The 23,602-nt window shown below is 40.6% G+C and overlaps 2 protein-coding genes across 4 annotated transcripts; one reads left to right on the plus strand and one right to left on the minus strand.

The window, feature by feature from the left end:
• The first annotated feature begins 1,798 nt into the window (after nt 1-1,798).
• On the plus strand, nt 1,799-5,747 carry adad2 (adenosine deaminase domain containing 2). 3 transcript variants are annotated; one of them, XM_077547384.1, is made up of 12 exons: nt 1,799-1,937; nt 2,169-2,255; nt 2,422-2,527; nt 2,612-2,699; nt 2,810-2,905; nt 3,230-3,358; nt 3,461-3,599; nt 3,669-3,839; nt 4,664-4,878; nt 4,958-5,192; nt 5,258-5,390; nt 5,455-5,747. In XM_077547384.1, the coding sequence occupies exons 2-12, from the start codon at nt 2,173-2,175 to the stop codon at nt 5,554-5,556; spliced, it is 1,497 nt and encodes a 498-aa protein (XP_077403510.1). In that variant the 5' UTR covers nt 1,799-1,937; nt 2,169-2,172; the 3' UTR covers nt 5,557-5,747. The 3 variants fall into 3 exon arrangements, with proteins under 3 accessions (XP_077403510.1, XP_077403511.1, XP_077403512.1); XM_077547385.1 differs by having other exon boundaries at nt 2,834-2,905; XM_077547386.1 differs by lacking the exon at nt 2,810-2,905.
• Nucleotides 5,744-23,057, minus strand: adgrg4b (adhesion G protein-coupled receptor G4b). Its single transcript, XM_077547219.1, has 29 exons — nt 22,988-23,057; nt 22,533-22,811; nt 20,455-20,552; nt 20,304-20,365; nt 18,725-18,776; nt 18,613-18,641; nt 18,396-18,550; nt 18,230-18,325; nt 17,306-17,379; nt 17,153-17,220; nt 17,039-17,084; nt 16,741-16,763; nt 15,665-15,810; nt 15,440-15,569; nt 14,686-14,786; nt 12,684-12,888; nt 12,427-12,592; nt 11,546-11,683; nt 10,076-10,201; nt 9,963-10,008; nt 9,780-9,883; nt 9,554-9,675; nt 9,218-9,486; nt 8,038-8,152; nt 7,891-7,969; nt 7,590-7,791; nt 7,416-7,517; nt 7,177-7,341; nt 5,744-6,651 (listed from the first exon to the last, which is right to left on the minus strand). The coding sequence occupies exons 1-29, from the start codon at nt 23,055-23,057 to the stop codon at nt 6,488-6,490; spliced, it is 3,432 nt and encodes a 1,143-aa protein (XP_077403345.1). The 3' UTR covers nt 5,744-6,487.
• Nucleotides 23,058-23,602: the final 545 nt, after the last annotated feature.

Here is a 23,602-nt window from a genome sequence, read left to right on the forward strand (position 1 = left end):
ATGTTATATATTGAATATACTAAAAGCAAACCTGCAAAAAATTTATAGTAATAATGTAGTATATTAGTAATGTTTTTTTGCTAGGTAATAAAACAGAAAACATTACTTTCCACACAACTTCACACACATATTATACAAGCAAAACTACAGGGCGATTGACACAAATATTTTTTTCCTGGGATACCAATTAATACTGTGATTTGTCTGTCAATTGTAGAAAATGCTCATCACGCTAGCGGTGTTTACTTTCACGCATGCCTCTCTCACACGCAACATATGTTGAATAAAAACACTCTCACACTTTTCCCGATGTCATCTTCCAACACAAAAAGCTGCGACAATAAACGGAGCTGTCCCCTGTGCCCTCACCACTTGATTTTTTTTCTTCTTCATTTACGAAATAAAAGTGTGAAATCTGCGAGCCTTTAGGAGACTGTGTGGGTGTGAAATCATAAGACAGAAAGGCAGGGGGAAAGGAGGCAAGGGGGTAGAAATAGAAACGACAGAGAGACAGGAGAAGGCGAGGATGACAATGGGAAAGTTTTCCATTGTGCCTCAGCAGAGTGATTTCACACACATATGTACACACGCACACAATTGAAAGCCTCATTTGGCTCTCTTGAGGTGAGCAGAAAAGAAATAGTGTTGAATTTCACAATGATCAAGGGAACATATCACCAGTGCAAAAAAAAGGCCTCTCGTTTAGGCGGCATGTGTGTTTGCTCATGTGTGAAGGATTCATCCTCACAATTTGATATTCATAGAACTCCACAAACCATTCTGTATGATTTGCTCATTTACTACATCTATACATAAAACATAACAAGTGGCACATTTTCATTTCATCTCAACTCATTGGAGCATCCATACAGATTTGATTTGTTATTTTTTCGCAAACAAACGTAGCATGTCTGACTCACAATTCTGGGGTTGTGGGTTCAAGTCTCAGTTTAGATTCTCAGGCTATACATCCTTTTTTAACTGTATAGGCAATTTATACGTAAAGTCAAGGCAGAGGCTTTGCACCATCTTGAGCGGCAGAATAAACTCCAAAATATTTGACGAGGGTTCCTGATGTTACATATAAATAAAATATGATTCTGATTATGAATCAATCATGCACGGTTTGAGCATGAAATTAACATGTTGTGTGTTTAGCTGATATCACTAAACCATGGGTGTCCAAGCTCGGTCCTGGAGGGCCGGTGTCCTGCAGGTTTTGGATGTTTCCCTGCTCCAACGCACCTGTTCCAATCAACAGGATCGCTATCAGCAGAGAGCTTGCTGATGAGCTTCAGCTGTGTTGGAGAAGAGAAACATCTAAAACCTGCAGGACTACTGGCCCTCGAAGACCGAGTTAGGACGCCACTGCACTAAACAAAACCATAAACAGAGGGCATTTATTGTAAATGCACCTTCAGACTAACAAAAATCTGTAAAGAAAATAAGAGAAAATGTAAACGGAAATGTTTTTGAAATGCTTATCACCAATGGAACAGGCGTGAAAATGTACTGGCACTGCTCGTCTATTTACTGTTGCTCCGGTAGCCATTTTGTTTGTAAAGAAAACTAGTAAGAGTACACAAGATGGCGCCAGAGTTCACGAGTTCTATGGACACATACAACAGCAACAAGTTATTTAATAAAGCGCTATATCTGATTCCGCATTTGGAAAGGGAAAAAAACTTCACTTTTTAGTTAGTAAACCATATACGGATGATTGGACTCCATTAATCTACTTGTAAAAAATAATAACGAGCGTTTAACTCTGTAAATATCTTTCTTTCTGTAAGTCGCTGCCTGATTGGTACCTGGAGACTAGCCAATCAGGGAGATGTTTACTTGCAGGTGGACAATTAACTTCCCGTTTTCCCTTTTCTTTGCTGCTAGCTAATTAGCGCCATGTGTTGTGAATAAAAGACGACAAACTTTCTTTGGCGAGTGATACATTAATTACTATTTGCTGCATTGTTTACCATATTTAATTAAATTTGACAAGTGCGTTGTTGAAATCAAAATAATTAGAACAGTAGATTTCTGATAATGGTCGCCAAGAGAATCTGCTTGAATTAAGATTAATTTCGGAACTTTGCTAGTTTGTTAACAACGGGTATTGAGCTGAAAATATACATAAATGTGTGTTGTTGTTTTTTTTACCTTCACAACAGCAAGATGAGTAAAGTAGCACACAGTCCGAGGACAGACGCCAGCTCAAACGGCAAAAGCACTTTTCTGCATTTTGATGATCCTGAAGGGTATGGTACAAATTTGTGAGATATCAATTAACTCATTGTCTATGTCATGTGGTAAGATAGCTCCAGCTGACTTAAGTCCCATTATAACGCAAATATTTGCCGACGGACTATGGGCCATAAAGTTGTCACGTTACCAAGTGAAGTTTTTACTTTACATGCACTGTAGAGATGACGAACATGTGACTGAAGAAGCTGGAACACATCCAATGACAATGACGTCCACCCCCATAAATGCCAATGTTGTTGATTCTGATTACGTCTTTGGAGTTGAGGTAAATAGAGAAAAATACACATACTTTAAAAAAAAAAATCATCCTTTAAGTTCTCTGTCATTTTTCTATGTCGTAATTCTTCAGGATGAGGTCCCAGACGAGACGGTTTTCGTCAATCTTTCTGGCGAAGACCTCACTGTTGAGCAGCCCCCGGACTCAGCGGCTGTAGAAGGTTCATATATTCACTTCAACTAGTTGTCAAACTGGTTATGTTGCCTGTTAATGCAGACATTTATCTGGATAGGCCTCAGATCCTGATTTGAATTTTTTTTTTATTAATAGTCACACTCTGTTCTCTGTGTGAAGCTAATACTGCTGACCTTAAGGATTCCACTGAGATTGAAGCAACTCCTTCGCTTTCGGCCTCACCACATTCAGGTTCAGCGCCTGTTCAAAACTGTCTCATTGCCTAGAGAAGCTGCATCTTACTGAAATATGTTTTGTTTTCCTGTTGAGAGCAAGTATATATGACAATAACAATCTCACTTTGCTCTTCTTCTTTTTTTTTTTTGCATTGGCACCACTTGCAGAACCCGAGTCCTGTGTTCATGAAAAATTTTGCAATCTTATCAGTTGAATCTCCCTCTATCAGTGAATCAAAACTTGAGTGTCATGCAACTATATAGGCAGAATTTCTGCATGAGATTGTGTCGCTGTACCTAATATTGTGGCCAATGATTGTTCCTACATCCTGTGGTTTAGTTTGGGACACAGACTTCCACAAAATACACATGGCGGCAATAAGCAGCGACAAATTTGACAGCCTCCTGAAGATGTGTCCCAATTTCCGCGACTGCAAGAGCCACATGGCGGCTTTTGTCCTCGTGAGAGGTACATTTCACTTTTTTGTACATTTTAAAAACAACTTTATGATTAACTATAACAAATGAACTTTACAATACTTTTGTGTGCTTCTTTGTAAAAAAAAAAAAGTGTCAGAGACATCGTGCAATTACTACCAGGTGGTGGCGTTGGGAACTGGCCGCTCCTGCTGCACCAGTTGGCTTTGCTTCAACGGGACCATGATGCACGACTGTCACGCCATGGTCATTGCCAGGCGGGCACTCCTGAGGTGCGGCGGCAAAAAAGCAAACGCCGCCTTCACTGCACATGATGCGACATTTGTGGTCTTTGTCTTCAGGTTCCTCTACAAACAGCTTCTGCTCTTCTTTGACGCCGACCCCCAGTCCAAGGAGGCGTGCATATTTGAGGGCAACGCAGGCGAGCCGCAGCTTCGGCTCAAAGCAGAGATCAGCTTGCACCTTTACACAAATCAATGTCCTGAAGGAGCCGCCAAAGACTTTTACATGAGGTGCGACCATGTGTTTCATACGAGAGCATATTAGGGCCACATATACATTTTTTATTTATTTTTAGACGGGGGACAATATTCTGAGGGGGAAAAACTCGCAAATTTGCGACTATAAAGTTGCAGATTTACAAGGAAAAAAACTCAAACTTATGAGAAATACACGGATGTTTATGCCAATACTTTTCGGTCGGGTTATTAAAATAAGGATATAGTAATTGCTTTAGCAGAGGTTAAGCATATCATGTTAAGCATTTGCACTTTGACTCCTCGCCTTGCGAAGGTCTACACCCTGCGGATCAAGCATTTAAGTTAATTTGATAAATTGTATGTTTACTTGTACATTTATGTTTCCAGAATTATTATTCATACATTTTAGTATTTTTTTTTTGTACATGTGTCAAATTCTGTTCTCCGTCATTCACTTGCATTTACCTAAAGATGCTAGCTTCTGATTGGTTCATGTTAGTCAGCTGATAGGAGATCAGGAAGTGTTGTCGCTCTAGCTGCCGTGTATGACGAGTAAAGTTTAAATTAAGAAATCTATCTCCATCCTGCCTTTTTATTTTATAAACGTTCCATTAACCAACGAAGCTTCACATTAGACTATAGCTACGCGTATTTGTTGTAAGTTTCTGAGGGTTTTTTTTTCTCGCAAATTTGCCACTTAATAAAGTCGCAAATGTGTTGTTGTTTTATTTTATGTGAATATTACCCCCCTCTGGGGAAAAATATATATATATCTTAACGTGGCCCTAATACGCCGTCGCAGTTTCAGACAATGGAAGCAAATGAGTAACATCTCCCCCGTTTGTTGCCGTCTCAAGGGGCTCCGCCTACAGCACTCGATACCCCGTAAAGTTGCAGTATCACGCCAAGAGTTTACTGATGCCCGCCACCCACCTCAGGCCGAGTCACTGGGCGTCCAAAGTGTGCTGCATTTCGGCCACCGACAAGCTGTGCCTGTGGACCTTCGTGGGCGTGCAGGGCGCTCTGCTCAGCCACTTCATCCAGCCGCTTTACATCACAAGCATGGTGCTCGGTAATGACGTGGCGCTGATATGCGATCATCAAGTCTGCTTTGGGGTTAAGTTTTGAAATGGTCATGTGTGTGGTTGCAGGAGGCCAGAAGCTGTACGCCAGCCGCTTGTCGGACATCACCAATGAGTGTCTGGGCGACGGCTGGGAGGACATTCTGCCGCCGTTCTACAAGAAATATCACACCCGATTTCTGTGCTGCGAAGAGGTTCAGCCCGTCAAGGTGTCGCCTCAGCACAACGTCCTCAGCCTCAACTGGTGCCTCGGAGATCGAGACATCGAAGTGGTGGACGGCAGCAAAGGCTTCCTTGACCACAGGTAAGTGACGTCGTCTCACCTGAGACAAATTTGTGAAGGAACACGAGCGCTTGTGATCTTGGCAGTTCTCCGTCCATGAGCGGGCCCGACTTCTCCAGCAGGCTGTGCAAGAAAGCGCTCCACAGTTACTTCTGCAAAGCGGCTCAGCTGGGTGGACACGACTACTTTCTGGATCTGCCCAGTTACCATCACATCAAGGTGAGTTTCAAGCTGAGCTTTTCATGTGGATGCGTGTGTTCATGTTTGTGTGTGTGCGCATCAGGTGGAGGCGAGCGTCTACCAGACGGTCAAGGAGCTCGTCTTCCTCAGGAACCACTACGGCCCCTGGAATTCCAAAAAGTTGGTGGACTTCTTTAGCGCCTGAGCAGATCTCCTGCATGTTTTGTTTATCTGCATTAGGCCTTTACGTTGTGTTTTGGGGGGAAATATATTAAGATTTGTTTGTTCTTAAAGTTACTATCTGTTTTACGGCCAACACAGCGTTCCTGTGCAATGTGCTTTTGGTTGCAAAGAAACGGTTCAACATCTCAATAAAAGTGGTGTGAAAACATACAATTTATTGTGCAGACATTGAAAAGAAGTTACAGCAAAGATGAACTAGTTATTTAAAAAAAGGACACTGCCTGTGGTATCTTGACTTACAAGTGCTCCAACCTATGTTGTTTTTGTTTTTTTTGCTTTGCTTTTCAAGCAAAAATTGGGCACGAATGAGATTAAGACACGCCACCAAAAGATGGCAGCAGGGAACTTTACAAGTGTAAAGGTGCAGCTACTTCGCTTTCCCACTCCCAGTTGCAGACTCAAACCGAATATCAATCCCAAAAGAATTACACATGGATTCAACCAAACCACATGACTTCCTTACAAGTGGCGGCTAGTTTAATGTCAGTACATATGGAAAATGCCATAGATAATTGAAGCATGACATTTAATTATGTATTTATGAAGTATCAGACTTTCACCATTAAGTTGCAAGTATGGCCACAGAACAAATTAAGCTCATAAGTCAAGGTACTATAATGGCAAAATGTGATTGCACACTGAACGCGAGTGAGAGATGAAGTTATCAATATAGTAAAAAGCAATTTAATTCAATCTCCAATGTAAAATTCAGCATTTCCATTACAACTATTTTTTTAAGCTTCTTTGGCACAATGTCTTCTCACTAGTTGCCTAGCAACAAACTCCTCCCTCATCCTGATGCTCATGTCTTCATAATTGCAGGCTTTTTTGTGGTACTTTGCGGAAACAAAGAACAATAACTGCATGATACAATTACCGAGAACAAGCAACAGCTAATTTCCGTGTCTGGTGTTGATGAGGCCTGGCTGAGTGTTGGACGTCTGGTGTGGGCTTCTCCAACCAGATGTGGGGGTCACCGACCTCGCGAGGGGATCCAGCTGAGTCGCTGGACAGGTTGACTGGGCACGGGGGAAAACCAGCGACTTCAACAAAATACCTGTGGGATGGATCATCATGAACCATCTCATCAAGAACAAAGGCACAGGCCTCCACCAAGAGTTTTTATCCTAGAAAATCAACAAGTAGACAACGAAAATAGATCTTGTCGAATGACTCCCATCACTCCAATCAATACTTGGAGAGCACTTGAAAACTACCACCGCTGTTTTCTTCAGGTGGAACCCAGGGGCAGCAGATTAATGAAAACAGCAGAGGCCCCACACTTGAACCCTGTGGAACACCATACGTTCCCTTGTGCATGTGAATTCATATTGCACATATTTGTCGGACCACTTTCTTTTGCTCGCCATAGTTTTACAATAATAATTTTTTTTAAATCACACAACGTGCCATCACGACAGCCACGAGTGAACTACTGGGCGCACCAAATTCTCTGCAGCAGAGATTCGATCAAACCCGGGTTAAGAACCACTGTTTTAGACAGAACGATGAAAAATGCAGTTTTCTATCCTAGTCCCAAAGGTGCCTTTGACAAGTGAGTGGTGCTGCTTTTTGCACTGACCCAGGTCGGACCTCTTGTAGGACGAGGCCCTGCGGCTTGACTCCGAGGACGCCGACGTGCTTTCAGTGGAATTGGACTCTACAGAGCGCACCGACGGCATGCCGGCGTTTAGGGGGCACGATCCCGGTGTGGCGAGAGCGGCGACGGACGCCGTTTGGCTCCAATCTACACAACAACGAGACCCACATCAGTGTCTTTCGCGAGTCTACTGTCGGAATTCCTGCAAGAGACGAGTGTACCAGAGTTATCCTCAAGGCGTAATTTGCCAACGCACAGGTGGATCCGCCACTGTCTTCGGACATTCTCCTTCATCAGACAGTGGAAGAGAAAGATGAAAATCCCTGGAAAAACAACAACATTCAGTCGACGGGCTCATCAGACTGAACAGGACCTTTCATTCAGTACTTGTCCACCTTGAAAGGTGTTGAGTATAGAGAAAATGTAGAGCAGGACCAGCCGGGCCGGCCCCCAGGTAAAGAATCCGCTGGTCCACGTGAGTCCGAGTAACAAAGTCAGAGTGGCGACCCCCTTCAGGTCGTGCATCAGCCCCCCGCGGGTCACAGCGGGACTTTTGGCACGCATTTGGCGAATCTGGATCAGAACCACCACAAAAACCTGACAGAAGCAAAACCAGAATTTGGGAAATGATTCAATTGTGTCGGCGTCATTTTAATTTCTCTTAAAGTTGATTCAATAGTTTGAATTTGAGCTTACGGCGATGTTAAAGAGAAACACCAGCAAGGCGTAGGCCACCACAGACACGTAGAACGTCACGTCATCCTGCAACCAGCAGCTGGACACGGAAACAGGAATGTAGTCCGTGGAAATTTGGATTTGGCCACATCTCAGAATTGCACATACAAGTTGTCGGTGTTGTCGAGCGGCTCCAGGCTGCTCCGAGCGTCAGCGTAGAGGTGGCTGCCGTAAGCGTCTCGCTTCACAATCAGCAGCAACACACAAATCGCCAGCGGAATTCCTGTAAGTGAATAAACACAGTCCATCCGTTAGGAAAATCATTATTATTATTATGACATTTAACATAATAAAGTGATCAGTGAGTATGTTTTTTTTTTTTAATGCTCCATCACTATGGGGACAAATGTTTTCACAAAATAATTGTAAATAGTTTCATTTTATTTGTTGTAGTTTCAATTAAATATACACAAAATACATCTTTTATTTCATATTTTAAAAATGAAAAATACCTGTATATACTCTGGAATGTATAAATATAATGTATGAATTGTTTTTGTCATGTAAATATATATTCAAGATGATGCAGCACCAGTATTAAAGAATTGCTTAGTTCTATTTTTTGTGTTGTAAAAAATTAAAAACTAGTATAGTTTATTTTTTTCTGGTACACACATATATATATATATATATATATACACACACACACACAGAGACAAGTGTCTGGTGATTTTTTTGTCGTAATTAATTGCACAACAATTAATTGCACAACAATAAAATGCACAACAAAATATTTTCTGAAAGTTTTCGCACTCTTGTTAACATAAAACTGGAAAAAATGTTAAACTAATAGAAATATGGCTGCATTAGTCATTGATACAGTAATTTCATAATTCATAAAATTGAGTTAAAAGTGTGATTTGTGTTGAGTTCATTTTTCTGCCACTAGATGGCATAATTGCATTTGTAAGACCTTGGTGACAGCATTTTTCTTTTCATATTAAGAGCTATCTTTAACATGAAGCAACTTGTAAAATTCTGCACATTTTTAAATTTGTAAAATACAACTTGACCCCAATCTCCACAAATATTTGCATTATTATTAAATTTATTACTGCTAAATTTCCACATAGACGTGTCTGCTGCGTTGCGACTGGAATTCCCCCCAGTACAGGTTTTCCAAGTAAGGAGCGGTAATTAATCGCACATTAAAACAATAAGTACTAGCTTTAAAGGAATTTTAAATTAACTCAAAATTAACACTCATTTTGACACCCCTAAGTTTGTCTGTTTCCATGCCTTGAGATACAAGTTGAATTTGTATGTATGTACAGTATGACAGACTCACCCCATCCCAGTGCACAAAACTTGAGTATGTACGCCGGCACGTAGACGTTGAAGACCTTGACGAGGGCAAAGTACATGTTGAGGCCCTGAAGTCCCATCCAGGTGAAGGACGCCAGGAGGAAGTAATGCAGCGTGGCGGCGGCGGCCACGCAAAGGCCTTCCACGCCCCACAAGGAGAGCCACGAGTCCAGCAGGAAGGCCAAGTTGAGACCCAGCAAGGCCACCGAGAGGTTGATGAGGATCTGTGACGGGTAATCGCCACGCAGCTTCCTGAAGGGAAAGGAAGACGGTCACATGACAAGCAAGCCTTCGTTGTTGATACATTTTGGAGTCTTACTCAAAAGCCGTGTAAGTGAGGACGGTGATGCCCAAAAAGAGTGAGGAGACTCCACAGCCAACGTAAGTGATGACTGTCAGCACATGCTCATTAGCTTCATCCACAGGAGCCCTGGAGACATCCTGGACACAAAAACACATTCGGGACGTTCTTCCATAAAAAAAAGATTTTGGCATCCCCACATTCCAAAATGTTAGTTTCGCTGAAGACTTTAAAATGTGCTGACCAGAAGAACTCCAAAGTGTGTGAGATGATCACACAGACACGTGGTGAAGTTGACGCTGCTGTTGTGTTCCCTGCAGCCGCGAGGGTCCCAGCCTCCGTGACCGTCTGGCACACACACGAACGCACACACACGAAAATCACAACAAAATAGGAGCGAGTCCATTTTCGAGTGTCGACTGCTTACCGTTCTCATTGAAGTTCCAATACACACACCGCGTGTCCATATGGGGCTGAAATACATTCAAGCGCATTCAAGCATCATTCACACATTTGCCGCGATGACGATTGCGCTCGTACGCGTTTGGGTCGGAGATGACGGAGCGTGACTCGGACGTCTTGTTGGAGGTCCCGGATGGGGGAGGTGCAGTTGCTGACGCTGGCGGACACCACAAAACTGTTGAGGGTCTGATCCTTCTGCTGATTCTGGAAATCAACCCAATTTCTTTTGTTATACATTATTAACATTTTTAATTCTTTATTTCATATTTTAAACATGTTGAAATGTTTTATAGATGCGTAGAGTAGGTGAAATAGTGTTGAACTCAGTATAATTTGACCTTAACCTTGTTTTTGTCTAAAAATTCCTTCTCAGTGTCCTGCGCACACACATTCTATTCGTGAGAGAGCACACACACACACACAGTCTGTTCGCACCATCACTCACGGCCACTCTATGTCAAGTTCAATTTGTTTGTGAGATTTTGTTTTGGGAAAAAGTACCCTGAGAGTATATTTTGTCTAAAAGATGAAAACAGCTGCGAACTGTGTACTGAAAATTCTGTTTTTGTTCTCTGTTTTTCTTCTGTTATATAACATATTGTGTGAAAACCAATCTGCTTTACTTATTCATGATGGGAAGAGAAAAGGCATTTCTCTTCTGATTTGGATTCTATAAAGAGCCCTCTTTCCCAAGAGAGGGGGCACGCATACCCTGGAATTCCACCCTTTACGTGATGTTCAGAGTGTGTGACCGGAGAGTCCCTGTAATAAATCATCCTTGCAAGGAGTTTTTCTCACAAAGAAGTCTCATCTTCAATTTTTGGAACACGCAAAAGAGGACAAATTATTTCACCTCTTTCAGTTTCTTATTTCAAGAATTAAGTGTCACGTAGTGTTAATTTTATCCACCATTTTTAAATTTAGTGCAGTTTCAATCACGCTTGTTAGTTTTTGTCATAGTTTGTCTACCTCATCCCATTTTTATTTAGTCCATTTTTAGTCGACTATAGATCTAGCATTTTAGTCTTTATTTGTAGTTCAAGAAAACATAATTTTATTGGTCTGGTTTTAGTCAACAAAAACTGTCAACGTTTTAGTCTATCTTTAGTCAGGACAATCATTTAACTGTATTTTTTTATAAGCAGATTATGTTGAACATTTTGGATCTAAAACCATTTCACATAAAATTTTCTTTCATCTTTTTGATAAAAAAAAAAACAACTTCACACACAATTAAATTATACTAACAAGTGGCTACTATGGCTCCATGCTATGAGCTAGTAAATTAGCCAGCATTAGACAGTGACAGATTAGCAGAGACAAGATTTTACAAAATCATATCATTTTTGCCTCGTTTTTGTTCATGAACTAAAATGTCCATCGATTTTAGTCCAGTTTTTAGTTGACGAAAACGCATTCTGATTTAGTCTCACTTATTGTTTATTAATGAGGGTTTTAGTCTATAGTCTAGCCCAGTGTAAGTCCGGTGAAAAATGTGTGTTGCCGAAATGATTTTTGTTTAGTTTTCGTTGACGAAATCAACACTACCTTGAAGAGCTCCGGAATGCCATAGAACTGAAACTGGACCCTCGACGGGCTCTGGCTGTGTGTGAAGCTGTGCTGCAGGATGGAGGGTAAAGCTATGAAAGCCACTGTGTCTCTCAGAGGGACCTTGTTGAGGAAAATCTGAAACAGGAAGACAAACAGGTGGCTGGCATTCCTACAGTGGACGTTTTAATGGCCGCCCATCTGTACAGCTCACATGCTGCATGGCCGGGAGCTCCTGGACTGTCAAATGGAGATTTGTTGGGGACACGATGTGTAATGTGGTCCGAACAAGTCCTTTTGAAAAGAACAGAATGTAGCTTTGGGTTGGGAGTCGAAACATGTTGCTGGTGTTTATTGCATAATTTGCCGAACCCGCGATTTAATTCAGGGGCCACTTTCACCCAAATTTGGCCGGAACAGCATGTCTGGGGTCTAATAAACTATAGGTAATGATAGGTGGAAAATTGTGTGTGGGAATAAAAGTATATTGTGAAAACATTCCCATTTATTATTATCTCATTGTAGAGTAAACAGAAATTTATTGACAAAAATGAGCGCAAAATGTTTGCATCAGCCAAGTTTCAGTCATTGAAGTGGTCATCGGTGGACAAAATTAGCAACAGCAGTTAATTTAACTGCTTTTTGTGTTCTGACCTCACGGGCCATATTGGACCCCCTGATGGACCGTTTCTGGCCCGCGACCCGTATGTTTGACACCCTAAGCTATATCTATCGATTTTATGCAAAATCCCTGCAAAAAAGATTTTTTCCAAACACAAATTATGTTAATTATTTAAATACTTGCGAGTCCTTATGTGTGTACCCTACTTTACTGGACAACAATTTATTGAGTGCTTGTGATCATTTGTGTCAGAGCCAACCTCAGGTTTTGAGCCGGCCCCGTGAAATGACACTCCAAAAGTCAAACCGGCAAAGTGCCCGGGAACCACGTCCACCATCGAAACTGCTACGGCCGGAGCCACCACAGTGGACGAGTCTTGGAATCCCACCATGCAGTCTCCCACCGCTTCTGTGATGTTCACAATCCTGGAGGTCAGCACACGGATGGATTATGATAAAAAAATAAATAAAATAAAAAAAAGTCTCCCTTCTTTAAATGCTTCATGTTCCACGTTACGTGTTGGTGAAGGGCAAGAAGTAGCTGCGAGATTCCAGGATGTCAGAGATGGTATCGACGAGAGCTTGTCCCAAGTCAGCGGTCATCATCCTGACGTCCACAACGTCCTTCAGCTTGTCCAGCACCGTCACCATCTCCGGATGTTGGAGCTCGGAGCGGTTGCTCAGTAAACTTTCGATCATCTCCACCACGTCCAAGGCGTTCTCTGGAAATCAAATATCCACATGATAGGTCATGGAGGTTACGGCTGTTTAAAAGAGTCACTGCACTCGAGAAGGTTTTTTCCCCGAGTGCAGTGACTCTTTTATACAGCCATAAGAAGCATTTTAACTAATGGGTGCCTTTATTGTGTGAAGGATATGTTATTCCTGTACTTCAAACTTCCCACTTTTTCGGCATTTATCTACTTCCACATAATTCATCCGTTTCTCGTCATTCCAATTTTAACATATTCCAAAAATTCACGCTACTCTAGGTTGTATTTTTCTTATTCCAAATATTCATGCCTTACCCACAATTCCTGATTTTGTACTCTATTTTTCCCCATTTATTCTTAATGGAAGATTCAAAATTTCACATTTTTCATCTGATTTACTTTATTCCAACTTCTATATATTCCACCAATTCACGCCATGAACTCTTCCATATTTTACAGTTCCAAAATTCATGCTTTACTTACCCTATTTTGTACCCTACTATTTCACATTCATTCAACATTACACATCTACATAATTTCAAAGTGACATTCAAAACATTGAACTCATTCCTTTCACTTTTAGGATGATTATTAGTCGGATTTCTACTTGATTCTTCAAACCTTACTTCATTTCCTACCCGATTCTTCAAACCTTACCCCATTTTCTAATTGATTCTTCATCACTTACTCCATTCACATTTTTCAACCGATTTTTGTGATTACAATTTCAAAATATTCCAAATATTCACACCATGGGCGCTTCCATTTTTTCCATTCACACCTTACCCACAATTCCCTATTTTGTACCCTACTATTCCACATTGATTCCCAATAGCAAATTCAACATTACACATCTACATAATTTCAAAGTGACATTCAAAATATTTAACTCTTTCCTTTCATTTAAGGGATTATTATTAATCCATTCTCTACTTGATTTTTCAAACCTTACTCCATTTCCGACCTGATTCTTCAAACCTTGCCCCATTTTGTAATTTATTCTTTATCACTTACTCCATTCACATAATACATCCGATTTTTGTGATTCCAATTTCAAAATATTCCCACTATTCACGCCATGAGCGCTTCCATTTTTCCATCCCGCAAAATCACGCCTTACTCTACTTGATTCTTCAAACCCTACCCCCTTTTTTTTTCCTGCTGTAATTTCTACATGTATTCACTGATTCTAACCGTTCCAACTTTCGATAGTTCAGCTCTTTTCAGGTCCTTGTGCATCATTCCATGCCATTCAAAATCATTCCACAGTTTTCATGCAATTTCTCCAGAAATGTTATTTTCTAGTTATATATTATTAGTCCTTATTTTTGTGTTTGTGTGTAGTATGTGGGAAGAATGTTTTAAGGTTTTTAATGTTGGTGTTTGGATAACATAAACCCTGCCACTGTTGGCTTTAGCCCGTCGTAGCAGGTAAACAAGCATCCGGGGAGCTAGCAAGGGAGCTAGCTAGCTAGCTAGCACCTGGGGCTAAAGCCAAACTGTAGCAGGATTTTTACTTTGTGGACTTGGATTTGCCACCTCTGTTTCTAATTTCGTTGTATTTATATATTTATTTATGTGCAATGACAATAAAGGACAAAGGCATTCTGATTCATTCATTAATATGACCCAGTCACCCAACCCAAGATTGAGTTTTTTGTTTGTTTTTTTGTGCCCTCACACACATATACGGTCTCCCAGGAGGGAAGCGAACTCACGCCAACCTGCACCGAAGGCTATTAGTGACGGTAACCACTCCGCCATCCGGAGCCCCAAACCAAGATTGTGTTTAGTGTCGTGACAGACCGGGAGTGACGTCCACATTATCCAGATCAGGGATGGTTTCCACCACTAGATGGCACTCTTGAAGATTCGGGGCCATCCATCCGGTGCTCAGGCTCAGCTTACTAAACAAACACATTGAGGAGTCCATTCATATCACTGCACTTATAAGGTGCTTTTGAGGCTTCCCAAGTTCACCTCCCACAACAAAAATGAATGAATAAACTTGAATAAAAAAACAAGTTGAGATTATTTCCATTGAACTTTAAAGGCTCCATACACTGTGTACTCATTTTATTATCTTGTTCAGAAATACTACGAACCGTGTGAGACGCACACGGTACGAAGCATCTGATGAATGTTTTTATTGCATGAACCAAGTCAACATGCAGAGCGAAGCGGCCATGTCAATATGTACCAACGGAAGTCATCACAACTCGCAAGCGCACATTTATTGAAGCTTTCATGTTGACATAAGATAATTTAATGAGCCGCTTCTAGTTTCACAAGGGCAGCAAGTTCATTTTCTTTGGAGTTTGTTCTCATGAGAATATGGTATGAAATCCTATATAAAGGTCTGCACTTTAACACAATGCACAAAACATGCTCTAGTCATGCTAGATTTTGTCGTTCCAGTGAGGTCGAAAGTAGAAATCCTAACAAAATCACAAGTGTTTTTGTATAAAATCCTACTAAAATCATGTCAGATTTTTTTCTTTGGGGGGAAAAAAAACGATTCCTACTTGAATTATTTTTCATTGATGTATGTGCTTCTCACCAATGTCTGGTGGCGTAGCGCTTGGTGTTTTTGGGGCACGGCTGAGTGCTGTTTTTCCCCCCTGGTGTGACGGGCCACTCAAAGAGGCCTTTTCTTGTTTGCTGACTCACCGCTTCACACATCACATCCACTGACGTCAGTCAAACATAAGAAGAAGAAAAAAAGACCAAGTCAAGCAATGGCATCCTTCTTCAACCGTTCAACCTTTGACATCTGCTTGCTTACGTATGCGACTTATTTGTACATCCTGGGTTTCTATGTGGACGGGACCTTGGACATATGGCGTCAGGAGCAGGTCTCGTATCAGCGCTTCCGTTTTTTGAGAGTTGACAGACGATGACATCACCTGAACCTGGAAGATTACGTTCTCTCTGCAGAGAAGACAAAATCTATTCATTTGGAAAGAAAAAAAAACTAAGGAAATTGTGTCAGTTGGTACAAAATCCCACTAGTCTCATATTTATTTTGTAGAAAATGCTACTAAAGTCATTTTTGGAGAAAAAAAAATCCTTCTAAAATTTTGCATGTGTTAATTTGGTTGTTTTACAAAATCCCTCCAACGTCTCATCATAATATAGATTAAACAAAAAAATAAATTTAACTCAATAGATTGTGTTAAAATCCTACTAAATTCTTGTGAGAGCATCCGTATATTTTGCAGAAAATCCTACTAATAGTTTTTCCACTTGGATGCACAACAGCTACAATATTCATTTTGTAAAGAAAAATCCTACTTATAAATATCCTTGTAAAATTCTGTAATAACATTAATTCATTGTGTACAAACTCCAAACTACATCTATTTTGTAAAAAAATAAAATAAAAAAAATAAAAATAAACTAATAAAATCAATTTACTGTGTAAAAATCCCACCCCACTAATTTCTTGTGAGATTGATTTTGTAGAAAAAAATCACACTCTAATATTTGTGAGAACATCGATTTTTTTCCTAATAAAGTTTTAAGAGCGGCATGTAGACTATCACTGTTGCAGTTAATTTTGGACAAAATATTGCTACAATATCACAAATCGGGCTATTCATTTTATAGAAAGTCCTTCAAAACTTCTACAATATTTATTTGTACAAATTCCCGCCTAAGACTCATTATATCTACTTTGTATAAAATCCTGATAAAAAATTTTTTTTGCCCACATTGAATTTAATGAATAATGAATTTAAAATTAGTATTTTGTATAAAATAAAGTGTTGTGAAATCAATTAATTTTGAGCAAAATCTACCAAAACAAAAATGTGATAAAATTGTCCGAAATGAAATTAATATCAGCTCCGACATGTGTACCTGGACACAAAGTTTGTAGACACCTGGGGGGGAAAAAGAAGACAATATTGACATAGGTGGAAAAGCGGCCATTCAACATGCAATAGTGCATACAACATTGAATCAAACTTTTTTTTTTATGTGTCGCTACCTTGCCAGAAATGCCACCCAGTGCCGCCGCATATTTTGCGCATATCAGAAACTAACACTAAATACAGTTATTGAATTAAACAGCCATAACAAAAAAAACACATTATTGACATTAATAACTTCATATGAGTAGTCTAGTATCAGCCACTATTAAGGAACGTTATCTTACCCCATCAGAAGCAGACAAGTTAAAGTGTGCGGGGGCGCCTTTACGTCTGCGGGGAACATTAAGAACGTGAACTTGGTGGCTGATTTTGGTGTAAACGGAAGCATGTGAGCATACCTGAGATCTTTGGGGAGCAGCTGGAGGCCGAGCACCAGCATCATGTGTTCAGACATAATGTCGTTGAGCTGCGAAGAACCAGACATTCTCGCGTGACGTGAAGATTTCATCCAGGCAAAGCTAATCGAGCGTCAATTCGGAAAGGGTGCTCACCCATGTGCTGAGAAGGTGCTGGGTGTCACATTCTCCCGTTATGGACACGATGGCCCGCACCTCATAGTACAGCTCTGAATGTATGAAAAATTAAACTAAATAAATATTATATATATATATATATATATATATATATATATATATATATATATAGAATCCTAGTCAAATCTTGAGAGATCATCAATCAAATATTAAAATACTGGATTTATCCTACAAAAGTTGTGACATCTTTGTACATCTACAGTATCTATTTTATCAATTTAAAAAAAATCCTACTAAAATTAAATACTTTGTAAAAAATAAAAAATAAAGAATCTAGTGAGTTTATTGATAAAATTGGAGGAAAATAATACTAAAATCTCAATTTTATTTAGAAAAATCTTTTAGACATTAGAGATCGGCTATATATTTTCTAGAAAGATCATCAATCAAATAATAAAATACTGGTTATATCCTACAAAAGTTGTGACATTTTATATATAAAAAAGATCCTACTAAAATGTAATACTTTGTAAAAAAAAAAATAATAATAATAAATCTACTAGTGTTGTGAGTTTAGATAAAAAATATCCTACAAAAGTTGTGACATCTTTATACATCTACAGTATCTATTTTATGTATAAAAAAATCCTACTAAAATTAAATACTTTGTAAAAAAAAAAAGTCTACTAGTGTTGCGAGTTTATTGATAAAATTGGAGGAAAATCCTACTAAAATCTCAATTTTATTTAGAAAACTATTTTAGACATTAGCGATCGTCTACATATTTTCTAGAAAATCCTATATTTTAAGGAGGAAAGAAACCCAAATAAAATCTTAGCAAATGTAGAAAAATCCCACAAAAATCTTGTGAGAGAAAGTAAATATTTTGTATCAAGTTGTCCAAAGATGAATACAGTATAGGCATCGTCATGAAGCACTGACCCGTGATGTTGGGGGAATTAGAAGCAAGCATTGATGTCGTGACAGGAGGACGCGTTGTGGTCACGGCGGGCGACGTTGAATTGAAGGGGAAACTGTCTAAAGGCGCAGAAGGCAATTTAGCGTCTGTTGTCATGGTAACAAGTAAAACCTCTAACTGCTTTCCTACCAACGGGCATGGTTTGTATGCTGTCTTTGTCAACCTGCACCTGGACCACACCACTGGGCTCCGTGTAGGGGGGCTCCAGTTTGGGTTGAATCATGTTCTGCACCACCGCCACGTCCGCGCTGGGGATGACGTTCACGTACGCCAGCCCGGCAAAACTACGCAAGACACACGTCAACTTTTAGGATTTCTGTTTGGACTGATGTCAAATGTCTCGCACCTGTTGATTTTGGAGGAGCCCCGGCGCACCTGCGGGATAAAGGACACATTCAAACACTTGGTACAAGGTGTGATTGACATGCTGTGTATTTCAGTAGCCATTGATTACTCACCAGCTTGTCTCCAACCGACGCATTCATCATGTTATCATCTTCTGCACTAGAGCTGATCAAAATAGTGTCAAACTAATGTTCAGATGACATTTAACTCTTTGACTGCCAAAAACGTTAAATAACGTTTAGTAAAATCCTACGGAGGAGCGCCAAAGACGTTCACCAAGTTTTTTTGGGTTTTTTTTGGAAACGGGTGGAGGAAAGCCTTGGCCAGCTGTGCTGAAAGTATCAAGCAGATCTAGTTAGTATAATGCCTATTTTTTGCCCCTAGATGGCAGCGATGACTCTCTTTGGACAAGATTGGGTAGGCGTCAGTAGAAGATGTGAGGCGGAGCTAGAGTGTTGAGGGGACAATGGCTGAGGAAGCCATAATGGCGACCGGTTGCAAGCAGCTCACGCTTGAGCATTTTTTTCAAAGACGAAAAGCATCGACCAATGCTAAAGAGCACATTGATGACGACGACGATGATGGTGGTGACTCCGAGGTTGACGCCGAAGTTGGAAGCGTTGACGCGGCGGCTATGATCACGTCATAAAGCCTCACCGGCTAGCGATGCTAACAGCACAACCGAGCACGCTCAGGCGGACGCTCAGGCGGACGCTCAGGCGGACGCTCAGGCGGACGTTCAATCGGACGACGAAGAGTGCCCCGAGTCCAATGCATATTCATCGGAGGAGTGGGTACAGTCTGATCACGGAGAAGACACTGGTTATGGACTACAATGCCACCATGAATGGAGCCGATAAGATGGATCAACCACCCGGTATAGGAACTGAAGGACATGAGGAAGCCAGACGTAACACCACCGTAACGTCACCGTATCATGATCCTGAGAGTAGACTTGATGGCAACATGGCCAAACACACACTGCAGTATATACTTGCTATTACCCGGAAAAAAAAAAGCCAGCAAGAAAGTGTAGCGTCTGCACGCTAAGAGGCCATCGCAGTGAAATGAATCTGTTGTGCAAATCCTGCTGCGTCCTCTTGCACGCAGGGGAGTGTTACAAAAAGAAAAACTGTATTTGAAACATCCACACAATTGTAAATAGTACCACGGTTGCACACATTTGTAAATAGTTTGCCAAATTGTTTTGTCAAATTGTTACACTGTTGAATGGAAATAAACGTATTGTGCTATCAAAAAACACTTTTTCTTTGTTGGTGGTAGTGTTTTACAGAAGTAAAGCACTATTTAGGTGTTTGTAGCATCATTCATGGGAAAAAAAAGGTGTCAAATTAACTAGAGTGCATGAAATAATATCGTTTCACAAAAAGCTCTTTTTCTCCGCTTTTTGTTTCAAAACAGAGCATTTCGGTGAAACTAACCATTTTCTATTGTTGATTACTGAAAAATGGAATAAGGTAGAAACAAACTTTTTCTGATAAAAGATGAGTTCAATCTTTCATTTGGTAGTATGTGTGTTTCCATAGTCCAAACACAAAATTTTCTGTGGACCTTGAAAGATCAGTCAAAATGCTTAAATCGGCTGGCACTGGCGACATCCCGCTTCTGAAAACGTCTGGCAGTCAAAGAGTTAATGGTCGGATAAATTCAAAAGTCCAAACGTTGTCCCACCTGCTTGCTTCTAACACGGACACGTGGTTTAAATAGATGGTTGAAGGCAACACAGCTCGGAGCTGAAATGGACACAAATGTGCTTTTTGACATTATTCGGCTTACAAAATGTCCTGCACCGTCCAATGTGATGTACGTCTTCCACTTATACCCATTGATGTGCGATGTCTCTGGCGGTGTAGTGCTCCGTGTTGTTGCTGTCATTGCGAATGATGCTGAACTTCAGGCTCACCTTGTAAATGGACCACTCTGCAAAGCAAGTTTTAGTGAGAGTTTGGCATCTGAATAATAATCTTCCAAACTTGAGTGTGGCTCGTTGGTCTATGGGTATGATTCTCGCTTCGGGTGCGAGAGGTCCTGGGTTCAAATCCTGGATGAGCCCTACTAGCATTTAACCACTGGAAAAGAAAAGAAGGTTGTTGTGGCACTAAACAGACTGAAGCCAATGTACATTATTACAGCTAATAATAAGTCACTTACAAGTCTGTCATTGAATACACGAGTTTCTATAATTGCTCAACTGACGTGATTAGAAGTCGAGTCAAGATTTAACCAGGCGATCGATCACATAAACGAACAAACCACTGAGGAGGCTGTAAAGCAGTTCGCGTGGTTTAAATGTCATCAATTTGATTTAATTCAGGATGTTTGGATAGACAGATGGGCAAATAGATGGATGTGGAATTATTGATCAGGGAATGGATAGAAATTGGATGGGCAAGTAGCTGGGAGATAGAGGGATGATGGTAAATAGATGGAGGCGGCGTGGACATTAAAAAGATCAAAGGATGGATGGATGGCCGGATGGACGGACAACTGCTAAATGGATGGATGGATGGAAGGATGAATGGACCAATGCTGGATGACAGATGGATGGATGGACGGATAAATGTTAAATACATGGACGGATGGATTGATGAATGGATGGACGGACAGATAAATGTTGGATGGATGTATGGCTGGATGGATGCACGGATTGACAAATGTTGGCTGGATAGATGGACAGACGGACGGATGGATGGACAAATGTTAAATAGATGGACGCATGGATAAATGTTAATTGGATGGATGGATGGATGGATGGATGGACAGATGGCTGGATGGACGGACAGATGTTAAATAGATGGATGGATGGACAAATGTTAATAGGATAGATGGATGGATTGGATGGGTGGATTGACGGATGGATGGATGGACAGACAAATGTTTAATAGATGGATGGATGGATAAATGTTAATTGGATGGATGATGGATGGATGGACAGATGGACAATAGATAGACACAAAAGTTAAATAGATGGATGGATGGATAAATGTTAATTGGATGAATGATGGATGGATAGACAGACAAATGTTAAATAGATGGATAGATGGTGGATGGATAAATGTTAATTGGATGAATGATGGATGAATAGACAGATGTCTCTAAATGTTGGATGGATGTATGGATGTATGGATGCACGGATTGACAAATGTTGGCTGGATAGATGGACGGACGGACGGATGGATGGACAAATGTTAAATAGATGGACGGATGGATAAATGTTAATTGGATGGATGGATGGACAGATGGCTGGATGGATGGACAGATGTTAAATAGATGGATGGATGGACAAATGTTAATAGGATAGATGGATGGTTGGATGGATGGATAAATGTTGGATGGGTGGATTGACGATGGATGGATGGACAGACAAATGTTAAATAGATGGATGGATAAATGTTAATTGGATGGATGGATGGCTGGACGGATGGACAATGGATAGATACAAATGTTAGATGGATGGATAAGTGTTAATTGGATGGATGAATGATGGATGGATAGACAGACAAATGTTAGATAGATGGATGGATGGATAAATGTTAATAGGATAAATGGATGGATTGGATGGACGGACAGATGTTAAATAGATGGATGATGGATAAATGTTAATTGGATGGATGGATGGATGGATGGATGGACAGATGGACAATAGATAGACACAAACGTTAAATAGATGGATGGATGGATAAATGTTAATTGGATGAATGATGGATGGATAGACAGACAAATGTTAAATAGATGGATAGATGGTGGATGGATAAATGTTAACAGAATAAATGGATGGACGGATGGATGGACGGACAAATGTTAAATAGATGGATGGATGGATGGATACATTTTAATTGGATGGATGGATGGATGTCTCTAATATTAAAATGATAGCGTGCTGGTGTGCTTGGTACTAACCACAGGTGAGTGTGGCATCAGGTATGGGTGCACAGATGCGTGTGTCCCACTGCTCCCTGCTCCAGTGCACCACATCTCCTTCGGTGCATCGGACCTCGTTCACTTCGTGTCCGCTGCGTAGCTGCCCCCACAGGCGGAAGAGAGACAAGCTAGCCAAAAAGTCGCCGGACGGAAGGATACGCACGGCCCCGTCCACCAGATGGTGAGCCACGCCCAGTGTGAGCGTCCCGTTGGGGGCCATCTCGCAACGGGAGGTGGAAGAGGTGTTGCGATCCTCAACTGCACAACAAAACAACATTAAGACATTTTCAGTGTGAACCCGTTTTGTTGCTTAACAGCCTCCTTTCCAAATGAATTACATTCATACATTGTCCTCAAATTCTAAACACAAATCCTTCATGAGAAAAAATATTTTGTAATTGGCAGGTTTTTGTGACGTGAAAAACTTTACTCGCCAGCCTTGAGCTCTGTCACGGTTCCGTTGACGTACAGCGTGGGGCTGTCTTGGATGTGCGACCAGGTCATGCATAGCGAGTGCCACTGTCTCGTAGGGAGGCCAATGGAGGCTGTCGACCACTCGCTGCCTAGCAACCAGACCACCACCGCATCCTCCCGGCCACCCAAACCTAAAATGGTACACTGAACCTCTGGATGGTGGTACACAAAGGCGCTCCATGGTCCGCTACCTTGAGCCTTGATGTCAATCAGAAAGAAAATTGCATTCTTTTTTTTTTTGCATATATATACGGCATTTATTTGTGAAATGTGTCAATAGAGAGGCTAATTAGCTCAAATTGATTGGCTAAGTGGATAGCAAAAATTCCTAAAATAAATATGACAAATGTAGTTAACATAGATTAGATTTAGACAATAGTTAGCTTTAAAATAAATAAATAAAGTGTTAGTAGAACTTGGTTTGACAATATATTCATTATTTTAATATCTATAGCATTTAAATGTGTTTATATTTTGATACATAGGCTATGTAGCTAGCTGCCTACCTTGCCAAAAAAAAATGATTAGCTAAGTAGCTAGCAAAGATAGTGAGAAAAGAAAATGATCTTCCTGAA

This window comes from Vanacampus margaritifer, chromosome 16 (assembly GCF_051991255.1).
Source record: "Vanacampus margaritifer isolate UIUO_Vmar chromosome 16, RoL_Vmar_1.0, whole genome shotgun sequence".
NCBI classification, from domain to species: domain Eukaryota; kingdom Metazoa; phylum Chordata; class Actinopteri; order Syngnathiformes; family Syngnathidae; genus Vanacampus; species Vanacampus margaritifer.